We start from the raw sequence: 17,546 nt of genomic DNA, 5'->3' as shown, positions 1-17,546 counted from the left end.
AATTATTCACAAAAAGGTATCGCATTAATCATGTACATACGCACATTAATGACACACTTTATTTAGACTGTATCTGCTTCTTTAGCTTAACCACACATGGTTACCTGAAAAGTGGTGCAGGTTGTTATACGGTCAGTGATCAGGTCATAGCATAGGTTAGTGCAAATATGAGTGAGGAGACTGGTGTGCTCGCTGGCAAATGTAGCTTCAAAATGCAAGCTGACAGGACTTTAGATAAAACTGCTATCAAGTTTTGAGCAAATAAATGTAACACAATCCAGTAAAACATTTGAAAAAATGTTAAAATCGCATTTGTGTTCGAATACTGAGGTCTTTTTTTAAGTAAATTCAATCCGGTGTTTCCCATAAACTGCCAAGATACCTGTGGCGGTGGGGGCGTGGCTACGGGCGTGGCTATGGACGTGGTCACCATGACATTATCGAGTAATTTGCATAATTTGCTACAATGATATCATTTTCTCTAAAAAGGCTCAACAAATGTATACTTACTAATTAATAATAACAGTTTTGTTTTAAACGTCCATCCATCCATCCATTTTACAATATAATTACAACACTTTATGTACATATTTATATACAGATTTGAACAATAAGTTATTCACTGAAATATATTTATTAATTGTGGTTCTTACAAAAAATATATCTTATAAAATATAAAAGCTAAAATGTCTCTTAAAGCTCTGCCCCTTTAATTAGTGCATACTAAATAATTTAACTTTAGCCTACTACTACAACCATATTATTTACCAGCAACATAAAGTGAAACAGAGGCAGAGGTGTCCTGCCACAGTCAGTAACAAATAAACAGAAAACAGTAGTGGTGGTAGATAGACACAGAGCTTCATCAAACATCTGATCCACTGAACAAAGAGCTACAAAAATCTTGAACTTTAGACTGCCATCAGTTTTACTCCCTACACTTAACCATGTGTTTCCTACTGCCTGCAGACTTTGCACCCTTTGTTATATACACATGTTGTGTTTCTAATATAAATACATTTAATAAAGTCAAATACAAATAAGGCAACAAGAGAAGTATCCTACACTTCTCTTTTGTAAAGTAAATCTGAATCTGAACATCTAAATTAACTATATGATTTGCCTGAGAAGCTGGACAGGACAAAAAAAAAAAAAAAGACGAAAAATCTATTTGTGGCGGACATAATTCTTTCGTGGCGGGCCGCGACAAATAAATGAATGTGTGGGAAACACTGCAATCTAGGCAAGTGAGTACGGTAATAACCTGTGATTAATCACGATTAATACAAATTCAATAGCATGATTAATCTGATTAATAAAATATATAATTTGACATCACTAGTAATAACATAATATGATGTAATAGAACTAACTGTTTGTTACAATAATACAGGGCCAATGCAAATAAACACAAAAACCCACATTTTTCATTATCCTGCATAGTGAACGGTATTTTTTACATTGTTAAATCAATACTTCCCTGACAAGTGTCAATCAAAACTGAGCATGAATATGGCCTATACAGATTTTGGGTAGTGTAATATGATTTAAAAAAAAAAAAGATTTAGATTGAAAAAAAGAGTTAAGTTATCGTTACATCCATAATACCAGGCAAAATATGATATGATACAAATAAGGAATAGTTTTTTAAAATACATACACAAGGATGACTGAATCTTTCCATGACTAGCGGCTCTTCCTCCTCCTCCTGTTCTTCACCATCTTCACGTTCCTCCTCTTCATGGACATGTATAGAGAAAGCAGCAGTGCTCCCACTCTGAGGAGCTTCCTCCACCTCCTCTTCCACACTCGTCTGACCCGACAGGAGGGCATCAGAAGGAGCCTCCTGATGAAAGACAGGCTCTTGATCCTTCACCTCCTCCTCTTCTGCTTCTTCTAGCTCCTTATCTTCTTCCTTCATCTCCAGGACAACATCCTCAGAGTCCACGCACGAGGAACAAGAAGGTAAGGAGTTCAGCACCTCCTGTAAGAAGGAGCCATCTTCTTCCACAGCCTCTCCTAGTCCATCCATGTTCTCCTCTGTTCCACATGTAACCACTCGCTGGTCGAAGACATCTTTCTGGCCAGCAGGGGGCTCTGGTGTTGCTCTGAAAGCATACACGATGGCTCTAATTAGTCAGTAAGATAAATTACAAGAATAATATAATCAGGTTTAATTACCTGGGACTGTCCAGAGAGGCGTTTCTGGTGCTGCGCTTTGGAAAGGATGGACCTCCCTCCTCTGATTGACAGGAAGTCTCCCGACCATCTTGGTGTTCTTCTTCCAACACATCTTCTCCTTCCATGCTTTCCTGCTTATCTCCCAACAAGAGTGGCTCATCCTCCTTCTCCAGTTTCTGGTCCAGCTCATCACCACTTGCATCTGGAACAAGAAGAAGAAACAGATGGCAGTGATGGAAAAAGGACGACACTCGTGTGGGAGGAAGAAAACAACTCACCTCCTATTTTCTCATCCTCTTGTGCCTCCAGGATGTTCAACGATCCATTCATCCTGCTATGTTCCTCTGCTTTGATGTCAAGTCTCTGCATGGACAAGACAGAAAGTAGTAGTACCACCACCACTACACAGATATGGCACACACTACTACATAGTTATGACACACAGTAGTACTACACAGTTGTAATGACACACAGTATTACTAACACCACCAATACACAGTTGTAATGACACAAAGTAGGGTTGTCCCGATACCAATATTTTGGGACCAAAATGTATTTCAATGCTTTGATACTTTTCAAAATTAAGGGCACCACAAACAAAATGTCATTATTTGCTTTATTTAACCTAAGAATCTAATGATATATTAAACATATGTTTCTTATTTTGGCATTAAATAACATAGTGAACATACTAGACAACTTCTCTTTTAGTAGTAAGTAAGCAAACAAAGGCTCCTAATTGGCTGCTAACAATTATGCAGTAACATATTGAGTCATTTCCTATTGTATTACTTCGTCAAAAAAAGAATTATTAATCTACTTGTTAATTTACAGTTAATATCTGATCACTTTCTGTTTTAATATGTTCTATCTACACTTCTGTTAAAATGTGATCATCACTTATTCGTCTGTTGTTTGATACTTTACATAAGTTTTGGGTGATACTACAAATTTTGGTATCAATCCGATACCAAGTAGTTACATTGTCATACATTGGCCATAATTAAAATTCTGCTGTGTCCAGGGACATATTTCTTGAGTTTATAAACAATAACAAAAAACACAACGTAATACTAATACCACCAATACACAGTTATAATGACACAACGTAGCACTAGCACCACCAATACACAGTTATAATGACACAATGTAGTACTAACACCACCAATACACAGTTATAATGACACAAAGTAGTACTAACACCACCAATACACAGTTATAATGACACCACAACTATGCAGTTAAAACAGTGCTTCTCAGATATTTTCTGTTACGCCCCCCCAAGAAGATAAATATTTTGCGTCCGCCCACTCTCCACAGCGACTATAAATAGTATCATTTGTCCATACAATTGTTATAAGTACACCTCTGCATTAACTGTATCTTTATTAACATCAAGGAAAACAACACACTGGTCTTTCCCCGTCTCCCACCGTGGTTACAGTGAAGTCAAGTGCTGCATACTGTTTGTCATATTCTAGTAGGGGGGGAAAAAATAGCATGTTCCCCGAGGTCATACCCTCCAACCCCCGGTTCGCACCACGCCCCTCCAGGGGGCCCCGCCGCACTATTTAAGAAAGACTGATTGTAGCTGAGATAGGCTCCAGCGCCCCCCGCGACCCCGAAGGGAATAAGCGGTAGAAAATGGATGGATGGATGGATGATTTAGAATGACACAAAGTAGTACCAACACCACGACTATGCAGTTACAATGACACAAAATAGTACTGTACTCAGTGAAAAAGACACAGTAGCCTTAGTACTAGTAGTAGTATTAGTAATACTGTTCCAGAATGATTGTGCCCCATTGGACAAAACAAGGCCCCGTAAAAGCACGTATGGAAGAGTTTGGTGTGGAAGAACTTGCACAGAACCCTGACCTTGAGCCCATCAAGCACCGGATCCAGTCGGTGTGGCTGTGCAAGAGTACCTTGGTAAACCTCAAACCTTTTAACTAAACCTGGGAGCAGCTCAATACCTTTTGTCCATATTAGCGGTGTTGTGAGTACACAGCAAACAAGTGGGTGAGCGAGAGCGAGAGGTGTTCTTACATTGGCAGGTTTCCTCCTGTTACAGGCCTTACTTCTTAGGCCCAGCTTGTGTTTGGCAGCAGAGTTATCCAGACAGCCAAACGGGCTGGCAGGCAGACTGAAATCCCCTGGAACCACCACAAGGGGGCTCCCAACTCTGGATGACTAGGAAGACAAAGAGAAGAGAGTTTCACTAAAAGCTGCCACTTTTTGAAATGTTGACAACAACTTTTGGAAGGTGTTTTTTTTTTTAACATTTATACAATATCATTTGCTATTGATTATTTCCAGATAGAGCAGCTCTCGTCATTCATCTGAGTCATGTTGGCTTTGAGCAGGAAACTTAAACGCACCATTAAATCATGTTTGATAGGTGTTGAAAAGTGGGCATTTGGACTTGGAACGATGAAGCTTGCAGATAGGAAACAGACAAGAAAATAGAGCACGACAGTATGCGTGTGTGTGTGTGTGCGTGTGTGTGTGTGTGTGAGGCAGTCCAGCTGTATCAATATTAGCTGTGCTTCAAGTGCAGCAGGAACACTTGGTGTCTCTGCCCCACCAAATGGAAAAATTCAGACTGTAAACAACAATCAAATGCATATATAATTTTATAATATACGTTTTTTTTTTGTATTCCTACATTGGCCTGCATACGTATTTGTTTTTTAGTCCAAAACAATTCAACATACAACGCTGCATACTAACAAAGTCCTGTAGCACCTCAACTTACATGATTATTGGCCCCCAAAAAACGTATCCATCTCAAATCAACGTCTCCTAATAAATGGATTAAAATTAATTTAATCGGTGCTTGTCCCCATAACACAACTTTATAACGTAACATGCGTTTTAAAAATCAAAAAACATTTAGATAAGAAATATTTCATTAAAACAATGTAGTACAAACAACTAGAGTAGTTTTATGAAGTAATGTAATAGTAACGTACAGCATTTACCTTGGAGAGCAAAATTCTACAATATCTCTTTTCAGCTGCTTGTCCGTCAAACACACCATCAGCAGCTTCTACATATTTTCATGGATAAATTCTGCCTCAGGCCCCGTTTACACTAAGCCGGTTAAGGTTATCCAGGGTAAATCACACCTAACCTTATCCGTGTCTACACACAACAATGCCACCGTTTAAGACCCCCGCCCCCCTTTGTCCGCCGGCGGCGCAAAGCGACCTAGTACGCATGCGCGGAAAAAAAAGAAACGTCCATCTGCTCCAGTAGATGACTTTACTTCACTGTGAAGTTATTTAAAAGAGCTATATTGTAAATAGTGCATTTTAAATTTGTTTGCTATGTTTTGTGTGCAAGTTTTTAAATTAAAATGTATCTCCTTTGAACTGTATCCAGTGTTGTGGTATTTCAATTAACTAGAATCCAGTGTGCTGTGGGGCCCTATTGTAGTGAATCACCTGAGCCATCATACATGAATCAAATCTTTAATCGACATGAGAAAGTAGACAATGTGATAAACTGTTTGGGACATGAGGAGATGGTTCCATTTTTCAGCTGCGCGCTAACGACGGAGTTAGCGAAGATGCGGGCATCATGCACACTGCCTGGCCATTTCACAGTCACATCCATAAAGCAATATTTGTAGTCACACACTGCCTATCACGATCACATCCACGGGAGGAAGGGATCAAGTTTTCCGGTAAGTAGAAAGTTCGAAAGTTCTCTTGCCGTCTGAGATGTGTAGTATCCGAAATAGCTGCAATCGCCCGTTGCCTTCTCTTAAGGTATTGATTTGTGATTTCCGAAAGCGCCTGTACATGTAGAAGAAGGAGAAACACGGGCATGTCTGCATTATCTGCCTCCGGCTTTGTTATGAAGCTGGCTGTGGCGCGTTCTTTCTGATGTCACTTTCTGCGCGGGGCGCAGACTTTCTGGCATCACTTCCTGTGCGGGCGCGGTCTTTATGGCGTCACTTCCTCTCCGAACACACTTTAAAAATGATCAATGAGTCCATACAAAGCTAAGTGCCGGAGATTCAAGAAATACACGGCTGACTTACCCGTGTAAAAATTTGTCCGAGGAGGGGGTCCTTAAACGCTGGTTTAGTGTGGCTGAAACGGGGCTTAGGCTAAATAATTATTCGTTTAAGGCAGACCTGGGCAAATTAAGGCCCGGGGGCCACATGCGGCCCGTTAAGCTTTTCAATCAGGCCCGCCGGACATTCCGAAATAATTTTTTTTAGATCTTTAAGATGGAAACTGTAGCTGCCATTATGATGTGCAGTGATGTTTTCAAATTACCATAAATCTTCATCTATACAACGTATTTCAATGGTTGGAATCTGCGCTTTTGCGTGATATACTAGTTACTATGGTAATCTAATTAGTTATTATGGTAATCTACGTCACAGCTGGTCAGACGAGGCACCAAGCAGTGTAGGTGGGGAGCGTTTCCATAGAGTGTTTCCAGAAAGGCCAGCCTGAAATGTGGGTGTCAGGGACAGACGCAGAAGGAGATTTTTACAAGAAAGTTCTAAAGCTTATTGATGTATCAGATATATCAGATTGTAGATGTTTTTTGTTTTTTTACCCTTCGCGTTCATATTTAGCTGTGTTTGTTGCATTTTTGTTGCATTTGGCTTGATTGTAAAATATGTCGATTGAGAGGGGGTGTGATGTTGTCAAAATTCAGGGTTTTATCGTTCATAGAAAATTTTAAAATTCCGTTTTTAAGGCGGTCTGTCATAACATTTTTAGCATTCAATCAGACTTTATTGTGAGGTTTTATATTAGTTTTCCTAAAAAATAGATATACCGGCCCCCAGACACATTTTTTTCTCTAAATTTGGCCCCTCAGTCAAAATAATTGCCCAGGCCTGGTTTAAGGGGTTAAATGACTTAGTGTAGACATGGCCTCAGTATGGTGCAGACTGGCTCGGTCATGTTTTTGCTGATTTATTTCTGTGATTCAATTAATATCATTCCCTTCTTCTTCTCAGCACTTTCTTCCTTCCCATAGTTGGAAAACAAAGTTATGTCCATCCCAACTCGTGGCGACGAGGCTTGTGCTTTCAACGTGAAGCATAACAATCAGCAGAGAGGCAGCTCTCATCCCAAAACACTCTTAAACTGGGACTCTTATGTTGAGGTGCCCCTGTACAAGGATTGTTGCATGTGTGACACCTTTTATTCATTTGAAGCAGTTTGCAGCCTCGGGTCTGCTTGAGTGTGAGGTTACACGTCTGGACCAGATTCTTCTGAATAAAAGCAGAGTCCTAATGCTATGCAGCTGCATGATGTCAATGTGGGCTAAGTTATTTACCACACTCCAACATGGAGGAGAAAAAGTGTACTTTTTGTCCGCATGTTTGTTGCTCATCGTTTATGGTGGAAATCCACTATAGCTGACAATTATTACATAGATTATTACATCTCAGTAATAATGTGCATGTTTGCTGGTCTCTAAACTTACCTGGTCTTCATCGCTGTCGCTACCCTCCAGGCTGATGGAGCTGTTCCTCTTATCCGGATTCTAAAAAGGACAAATATTAAAGAACAAAAAGTGACGCAGGTTGGAGATTAAAGTAGGATATTAGCGGTCGTCTTACCAGGGCTGTGTGAGGTGAAGTGTATTCAGGGGGGCTGCAGGGTAGACCGTCATCTTCTGACATGGTTCCGCCATCTTCTGTCCTCTTAACACACATCAGAGATGGAGGAGAGCCCAGTCTGATGGCCTGCTTGAGCTGGAGCTGCAAAAGCTCAACATTATATGTACACTCCTCACAAAAACTGAACATGTCCAGCTGTTCAATGTTTTATCAGCAATCTTTGCACAACTTGCTGTTCTCTAACAATGATATGAACGGCTTAATTCACAACAGGTGTGTGAATCCATGCATGAATCCACGAATAAACACGCAGTTTCAATTAGGATAGGTCCCCCTTATCATGCTGTTGATGGCTACAAACAGCATTTTCTTAAAGGGAAGTGGCCACTCAGCTTAGAGTGTCATGAACAGACACATGCCTTTTTAATGCATTAAAACTGAATTGGTTGATTAATGGATCAAACTCCTGTTGTTTATTTAGCCATTCAGGTCCTTGTAAGTGAATAGAAGGTCAAATTAGGTGCACCTGTAAAGGTTATAATGCATTTTAGCTTTATCCTGAAAATTCACCCCAAGTCTGAATATTCTGACCTTTTTGTGAGTAGTGTACATAATTGGATGCTTTCAATTTGATGTTCTCTTGCAGATAAATTAGAACCTACAAACTAAAACAGCTCTCAGTATGATGCACTGCAGCTACACATTAAAATTAAATTAATATTATATAAAAAAATGCATTCTTTTTCTAAACGCATAGGTTTAAAATGAAAATATTTTATCTCAGATTGTGCAGGTGATCCAACAGAATCAGAATGTTTTTGTTTGAGTACATGTTGTGGAATTCAAACTGTTATTTATTACAACGTTTTAGAAAATATAACATACGATTTAGGGCCTATTGGTGTTTGCACAAGACAATCCTAATGGTGTATAGTCAACAGAGAATATCTTATTCATACAGTCCCTCCAACAGAGAGACCAAGCGTTTAATTGTGAAGTAAGTACCACCGAAAATAAAACACTTGTACTGTAATCTTACCTGTTACAGTTAATGAGTGGCTGATTTATTCAGGTGTAAAAAAACATCATTAATTTATAGTAATTTTGCTTAATTACCATGTATGTTAGTCCTATGTTAGTATGTAATTCCTGCACACATAGCATTTCCCGTAGCATAATACATAACTTACATAATGTTTTTTTCTGTAGTGACTGTGCCATGCATTCTACTGAGGTGGCAAATTATGATGCGTTAAATCAATCACAGCACTAACCAAATGATATCAAGATTCCCATCATATCAATCCTAGATGTGATCAAAGTTATGTAAGGCATACTACACAAAATAAAAGTAACGTTATTAATATCACTACCACGGATAGCAGTAACAAAAAATCCTCAAAACAGCCCACTACCTATAATATGGGCTTTTTAAACATACTTATCAAGCTTCTTAGAATTACTCCTAAGAAGTCTGCTAAGAGTTGACTTAAGAGTAAATAAATTCTTCGCTGAAAGCTGCACTTAAAAGTTAGTTATCAAGCGTCTTACTCACACTTTCAGCGAAGTGTAGGACTGAATCTTAAGTGTCACACTCAGAGCTGAATTACGACATTACTATGTGCCGTAAACGGAATTTTAGGTGACGTCATTTCTGTGTCCATAGAAATGACCAATCACGGAAGGGAATCCGTTGTCTAAGAATAAAGAAATATCTTGGAAATATTTAAGTGGACAATGGGAGTGTATATTTTGACAATAAACTACAAAATAATACAAAACAAACTAGTCCCCGCCGGCACTCACGCTACCGCTCCCTCTCTTCTATCGCCCACACACTCACTGACGTCACTCACCTCACGGCCACACACATACGCTACTGTCATAACATTTTCTTTCCAATTCATTAATTAGGCAACTAATTTGAAACTGGTGTGGGTGGCTCTATATATACTAGCCCACTGCAGACACATGCAGAAATCAACAAGGAATCAAAAAGTATTAAATCTGTGACAAAAATAATATCCGCTCCGTCTAAACGATACCGTTTGATCAGCTGCTCGTCATCAAAAAAAACCAAAACATTGTTCCGTTCCCTGAACGTTCGCGCACGTCTCTCTCGCCTCAGTGCCATCCCCTGCTGGCAACTCCTAACCACTTAAGACACCTCTGAAGGTCTCTTAAATATCGTGGAGAGTAGGAGTGATTCTTAGACTTAAGAACGTTGATAAAAAGCTTTTATTCTTAAGTTTGAGAGTAGGACTAAATTTCGCAAATTCTCAGGACTTAAGTGTAAAATGGCACTCTAAGAAGCTTGATAAGTACGGCCCCTGGTATCCCTTGAGACGAGTAGGATTTATTTGTTGTTTTGTTGTAAGATTATGCGCCTTGCCAAAAAACATTATGACCTTTCTCCTTGTTTCCCATCCATCCCACTCCATGACAGAACAATGTTATTATTTTTTGTTTCTTCTTTTATTAGACTTATGTTGTATGAGAAATCCCAATATCTTCCATAATAAAAACACTTTGTTGATCCTTTGCAGGAAATATGACTGTTACAGCAGCCATATTTACAGACAGTACAAAACGAATAAGAGTACAATTTAAGGGTAATGAAAAAGGCAGGACACTTCACCCTTTGCCCCCGGTGCCGCTCACACCGGTGAAATGAATGATGAATGAATGGTAGGTGGTGGTCGGAGGGGCCGTAGGCGCAAACTGGCAGCCTCGCTTCCGTCAGTCTACCCCAGGGCAGCTGTGGCTACAAATGTAGCTTACCACCACCAGGTGTGAATGAATGATGGGTTCCCACTTCTCTGTGAGCGCTTTGAGTATCTAACAATAGAAAAGTGCGATATAAATCGAATCCATTATTATTATTATTATTAGTCCTACACTTCGCTGAAAGTGTGAGTAAGACGCTTGATAACTAACTTTTAAGTACAGCTTTCAGCGAAGAATTTATTTACTCTTAAGTCAACTCTTAGCAGACTTCCTAGGAGTAATTCTAAGAAGCTTGATAAGTACGGCCCCAGATGTACTGTGGATACACACTGCATTTGTTCAGTGTGAGAATAAAGGTATAAAATCTCCCTGGGATCATTCAGAATAACAAAATAGAAATAGAATACTTTTTTATGTGGAATTATTTGAAAACTAAATTGGCTTTTTTCTTCGTAAATACACATGATATTTTTATTTTCCTTTTTACAGTGATCCCTATTCCTACTTATTAGAGAATAACATTTTAGAGGAGTTTAACTAGAGGTCAATCTTTTGTCGCCGCTTGTTGTGACACATTATTGTTGACTGAAACAATAATATGTGTCACCACAAGATTCAGTCAACAACGTGTCACAACAAGTTTCAGTGAACTACAATATGTGTCACAACAAGTTTAAGTAAACTACAATATGTGTCACAACACGTTTCAGTAAACAACAATGAGAGTGGCAACAAAAGATTGACCCCCAATTAGGCTGTCTGCGTGCTAAATAGACTGTGGCTCTATTTAGCACCAATTTCTTCCTGTTTGGCCACTTTTCTCTAGTTTTAGTTCTGCCTGTCTGCAACAAATGTCACACTTAATACATCATCAACATCTTACTGCAGCACAAACAGACTACTTGTGTGTCTCCATGGATCTGAGCAAGCTTTTAGGTAGAAATACAAACCTGAAAGACAATATACCATGGCTAATCTCGCAATGATAAATACATTATTGGCCTTTTCACCCATGCCTGCATTGACAGTAGTTCTTACCAAGACAGTTGCTAGGAATTCTTGGCCCCCTGAAAGAATAAGTGTTGGCCCTATACCTCATTCACTGCCTGTGTGTGTGGCAGTGTGGGCCCTTAGAATTGTCATCACCTTAGTACATGACAGCGCTGTTTCTTACCAAAAGAAAACCTGAATAACAGACCTCCCAAGTGAGATATGAATGCTGTCTGAGTTATAACTATGTCAGTATAAATAAAGGAAACGAGAGCATGTTAACTTCGCCTATCATGGTTGAAGTAATACTGTATGTGCACGTGTTTTACACGCAGTGGCAGTTCGAGATTCAATGGCGACACTGAATCAGCCACACAGAAAAATGCAGCCACAGAAAAAAAGTGGCACTGACTACGCTACCTTGATGCTAACATATAATGAATTATGGGCTATGGAAATTAGCATCACGATGGGAGGAATTGTAACTTTTTACAAACATTTAACACATTCTTTTACCAGAACAGGCTTGACATAAACACCATTTGCAAAAGTACTTATAGGCAGAGGTGCCAAGGTAGCAGAGGTGGGATTTACATGGTTTAGTATAGGGGATGTTGTTGTGAGTTTGTGAAACCCTTTAATACACCTGTGTTTAAGAGCTATACCGCTATATACATAAAATTTGAGTTATTGTTTGATTCATCACTCAGTTACATTTACTTAAGTAACTTTTTGGACACATTTTATTTGTAGTTATAGTTATTTATATATATATATATATATATATATATATATATATATATATATATATATATATATATATATGTATATATATATATATATATATATATATATATATATATATATATATATATATATATATATATATATTTATATTTATATATATACACACTACCGTTCAAAAGTTTGGGGTCACCCAAACAATTTTGTGGAATAGCCTTCATTTCTAAGAACAAGAATAGACTGTCGAGTTTCAGATGAAAGTTCTCTTTTTCTGGCCATTTTGAGCGTTTAATTGACCCCACAAATGTGATGCTCCAGAAACTCAATCTCCTCAAAGGAAGGTCAGTTTTGTAGCTTCTGTAACGAGCTAAACTGTTTTCAGATGTGTGAACATGATTGCAGAAGGGTTTTCTAATCATCAATTAGCCTTCTGAGCCAATGAGCAAACACATTGTACCATTAGAACACTGGAGTGATAGTTGCTGGAAATGGGCCTCTATACACCTATGTAGATATTGCACCAAAAACCAGACATTTGCAGCTAGAATAGTCATTTACCACATTAGCAATGTATAGAGTGTATTTCTTTAAAGTTAAGACTAGTTTAAAGTTATCTTCATTGAAAAGTACAGTGCTTTTCCCTCAAAAAGAAGGACATTTCAGTGTGACCCCAAACTTTTGAACAGTAGTGTATATATATATATTTGTATTTTTGTAAAGAAGAAACACTACTTTTACATTGTAACATTTACTTTCATTCTGGTTGCTACATTTATTTATATCATCATTTTATTTATTAATGACCTATTTGATTATTGTTTGCAAAGATGTACTCATTTGGCTTGTTGGAGAGAATTCTTTCAGCGGGCATTGTCACATGGCACTCTCGCACGCATGCGCGAGCGCACACACACACACACACACGCACGCACGCACGCACGCACGCACGCACGCACGCACGCACGCACGCACGCACGCACGCACGCACGCACGCACGCACGCAGGGACAGTGCATCTGTTGAACACACAAGTGTAAATATGCAAGATTGTAGCCAGTGGCTAATTTCCATCTTTCGTCCCTGTGGCAATTAATGCAGCAAATAATACTCATCAATTAATCAGTATTTAAGTAGTTTTCACTGAATACTTACTCGTAAGTACTTATTTGGATGACTACTTTTTACTTTTACTTTAGTCATAATATTTTACTTTCTCTTTGGCTCTCATCAAACGGTGGACACTTATCCTTCCCTCTCCCTTATCTCTTCTGCTTGCTTCTTTGTTTTGTCTTAACTTTCTTCGAGGCTCTTTTTGCACTGCAATCCAAAATCTAAACAATGGACTTGATCAACTAGCCTCTCAACGAAATTGACAAGATCTTCTCGACAACAAGCTTGGGTTTGGGAAACCTGATTGTCCTGACGGAACATTTATTACTAGACACTCGGTAGACTCCTAGGAGAAGTGGAGAGCCGCGTGCCTTGTGATTCTTTCAGTCGAGGACGTTGAAAACATGTAACTATTCAGAATCATGATAACAGGACATCTGCTGATTGGAGTAAGCGTTGCCATGGTGTATCGCCAAAATCGGAAGATGCTGGCAACCATCCAAGGTCACCCTAAGCTGCCACAAATAATTAATGGGCAAAGTTGTGAGCACTCAGACTTTTGTAATTTTGGACTAAATCGTAAACTGGATAACATCTTGGAGAAGCTGTCTGCTCTGCAGGTAAAAGTATGATGAATGAGGACCAAAAATGGACAATTGGAGTGAGAAGTTTGAATCTGTTTTGCTCGCTCAAACACAAACATTCTGTTTATGTTGTGTAGTTAATTTCATATTTCTATGAAGCTCATCTTGTATTTGAGATTGTTTATAGGGTTAGGCGAAATAAGTGCTCAACTTCAGCCTAAACCCTTTCGGTCTGTAAAATTGTCAATCTATGAATGTAAAACTGTTTGTTTATTTTATTGACCACTGACCGAAGAAATCATAAAATAACAATAAACTAACAAACTAACTAATCTGGATTTTTTTACCCTGGATGGAGCGACCTGGCAAGGTCGTCGCTACGAGACTCCCCTAGAAGTCAGCGCAGAAAATAAGCTACAAATTCCTTCCCCATATTTCGTTGACACACACTCCTTGTTTGTTGACTTTATTTGGACTAACTGGCTGTTATCGCATTTGCGAGAGCACCAAGGTCGCGGAACAGAGCCACTTTGCAGGCTTACACACACGCATCCACGGAAAATACACGCCACACACACACACAAACGTACTCCACCCCCCACATCCCAAGCCTTCGTAGCTTAAGACCCCTTTGGTATGATGAACAACGGAGCAGCGTCCCTGGTGGCAACAGCTTGGGGCGGGGCCCTGCCCCAGTTGCAAGTCTTTAGTTTTGTGTGTCGTAACATGTATATGTGCTTTGTGTGTTTTTTGCTGGTCTCAAATTGAGCCCCCCCTTAATTACCTTGTTCCTACCTTTTTTACGGGGCGCTGCCCTTGTGGCGACCCATAAGGCTTCCTGTTCTGTTTACCCTGTATACTGTATGTATGTTTTTGGATGGGTTTGTACTGAAAATGAAATGTTGTCGTACTTTTTAAGTGCCATTACAGTAAAGTTCCAGTCTGTTCCAGTACAATTTGGGCTACTCTACCCACATCTGCTTAAAGGTACAAACAACTTTTTACCAACTAATAAATAGTGTAACCAACGTTAGGTGGAAGATGATTGTCAGGAGAGGACGGCAGATATACCACCACTGATTGACAAGAAACAAAAACATATTTCATTTAATAATAATAATGGATTAGATTTATATAGCGCTTTTCTAGACACTCAAAACGCTTCACAGAGAAGTGAGAACCCATCAGTCATTCACTCCACATTCACACCTGGTGGTGGTAAGATACATTTGTAGCCACAGCTACCTTGGGGTAGACTGACGGAATTGTGGCTGCCAGTTTGCGCCTACGGCCCCTCCGACCACCATCCATCATTCATTCACCAGTGTGAGCAGCACTGGAGGCAAGGGTGAAGTGTCCTGCCCAAGGACACAATGGCAGTGATTTGGATGGCAAGAGGCGGGGAGCGAACCTCTAACCCTCAAGTTTCTGGCACGGCCGCCCCTTTCTTCATCTTTCTCAGACCTGGGTAATTGCCCATATCCAAAACCGCCACAGTATATACAGTGCTCCCAGTCTGCGGAATGCTCTCCCTGACCACCTGAGGGCACCTCAGACTGTGGATGCTTTTAAAAAAGGCTTAAAAACCCATCTTTTTAAAAAAGCCTTTTTATAGATTTTTATAGATATGCATGCTGGTTCTGGCTGTTGGGCTGTTTCTGGTTTTATATTTTATTTGTTTTCATTATCTTTTATTATTATTATCATTATTACTATTATTTTTTTTTTGCACTGTGGCACTTTGAGGTTGTTTGCTCAACATAAAGTGCTTTTTACAAATAAAATATATTATTATTATTATTAGTACTAGGAAGGGGATTCATATGGCCTCATTCGTCACGGTATACCTAACACATGAAACGTGACGAATTGTGGGGATGCATTATCCACTTTAGCCGCCAGACGGCAGTAAAGTGTTGAATATCTTAAAAATGTGATATCTGGCAATTCCAACTCTGACCACAGCATCAGTTGCTATGTGGAGTGGCACTTCCCATTATTTTCAGCAGACTGCATTGCAAAATGATTACACTCCCCCCGCCCCACTCACCTTCCTCTCACGCAAGATTCACCCAAGGATGTGGCCATATGAATCCCTTCCCTACTGCAATAATATACGGTATAGTAAATGTACCTGAAGAGATTTGACTTTTCCATGAATGCTGTCCTGAGATGCCCCCAGAGCCTCGTTTGCGTCCGACGAATCTGAGACAAAGACGGAGTCATGCGACAACGCTTTGCTGCCCAGACTGATCTTTGACCTTTGAAAAGCAGAAAGATGCAGAAGAAACAAAAGCAGAGTCACCATCTCACCAAAACAGACAACCCGTTGTGTTATCTTTTTAGGCTTTTCTCTTCCCTTTCTTGATATTTTTAGTATTTGTTCAAAAGTGGGTTCCTGTGAAAACGAAGATGAAGCAACAGCAGGAAGTGGCAGTGGCACTTCTTAAAAGAAAGGAAATCAGGATCGTTCACAGGAAGAAATGCTCTACTACTTTGAACAAAAACAGGAAGCTACAAGACAGGAGGATCAGCAGATGGATACTTAGATCTTCAATGTCACACAGTTTGTTTACCTAAGGCAGGAGAGTCCATTGTGAAAATGAAATGAGTTCAATATTAATGAGAAGTCTTATTAGATATTGCACTAATATGCTTTGTCACCTACAACACAAATATGTTATGTTGGGATTGCTTCGCATATGTTGACCTCCATCCTACATGGTTGTTTGCATTTTGAATGTGCAAAATATACCCAAGTGGCCCCTAACCCTTACATTTGTATGTATGCAACAAGATTAAGCCTTCAAGTCTAACACTACTTTGACTAATTCCCTCTAAGGGGCCCAATTCTGCTTATTTCGTGGGCTTGTAAAATTATATTTGATCCGGGTGGGGCACTATGGTAAGTTTATTTTCACAAAAAAATCTTCTGCTTATGCCTACTCTCTAGTAATAGGTCAGTGGTCCAGCTGCACAGAGACACACCCACAAGTCCCACCCATCATACCCCCCAAAATAACTCATTCCGTGCATCATTCCTCATGAGGTGAAGTGCTTAAAATAAAATAAAACCAAAAAAAAAACCATACAAATTTGATCATGTTATGAGGGAATCCCACTAGCAACTCTGGCACTGTGACATCTGTAAAACAGCTACTTCTTATCATATAAAATTTTTTATTTATTTAATTTATTTATTTGACAGGGACAGTGCAATGAAACATTGCCACCCATAGGTAACCGATGTCAAAGTACATAGGACTTATAGCCACAGGCTAATTTGCAACCATTGTCCCTGGTTAGGCTTTTAAAGAAAAGTTGAGAAAAGTGTAAAACACATACAAAAAGATTAAGACAAGTACAAAATAAAATATACATTAAAAATATTTGGCCCCATTTGTCCATACTACATCCAGTTTTAGTGCTCACACTTCTGATTGTCCTTAAGCCTCTTTTTCAGTTTTGTGGAGAAAAGTTTAATGTCCGACTGTGACTTTAACTCCAGTGGCAAAGAGTTCCACAGATGTGAGGCCTTCACTGAGACCGCAGACTGACCCAGAGCAGTCCGGCACCTTTTCACTCTGCAGCTCCCACCAACTGCAACTCG

The 17,546-nt window shown here is 39.4% G+C and overlaps 1 protein-coding gene across 6 annotated transcripts in view; it reads right to left on the bottom strand.

Annotated features, from left to right (window-relative positions):
* Nucleotides 1–17,546, bottom strand: part of LOC133648925 (mucin-2-like) — a 111,499-nt gene that overhangs the window by 10,502 nt on the left and 83,451 nt on the right. For 5 of the 6 annotated variants that reach the window (XM_062045467.1, XM_062045470.1, XM_062045468.1 and 2 more), the window contains 7 exons: nucleotides 16,071–16,197; nucleotides 7,783–7,923; nucleotides 7,647–7,706; nucleotides 4,233–4,376; nucleotides 2,460–2,544; nucleotides 2,182–2,383; nucleotides 1,661–2,108 (listed from right to left, as the gene is read on the bottom strand). In XM_062045467.1, coding sequence (XP_061901451.1) covers nucleotides 1,661–2,108; nucleotides 2,182–2,383; nucleotides 2,460–2,544; nucleotides 4,233–4,376; nucleotides 7,647–7,706; nucleotides 7,783–7,923; nucleotides 16,071–16,197 — 1,207 coding nt within the window. The remainder of the gene's footprint in view (nucleotides 1–1,660; nucleotides 2,109–2,181; nucleotides 2,384–2,459; nucleotides 2,545–4,232; nucleotides 4,377–7,646; nucleotides 7,707–7,782; nucleotides 7,924–16,070; nucleotides 16,198–17,546) is intronic. The other variant, XM_062045469.1, reaches the window with a different exon arrangement.

Source organism: Entelurus aequoreus, linkage group LG04, assembly GCF_033978785.1.
Source record: "Entelurus aequoreus isolate RoL-2023_Sb linkage group LG04, RoL_Eaeq_v1.1, whole genome shotgun sequence".
Lineage (NCBI taxonomy): Eukaryota > Metazoa > Chordata > Actinopteri > Syngnathiformes > Syngnathidae > Entelurus > Entelurus aequoreus.
Note: the sequence above shows the minus strand (reverse complement) of the source record. Positions and strands in the feature narration are given on the sequence as shown.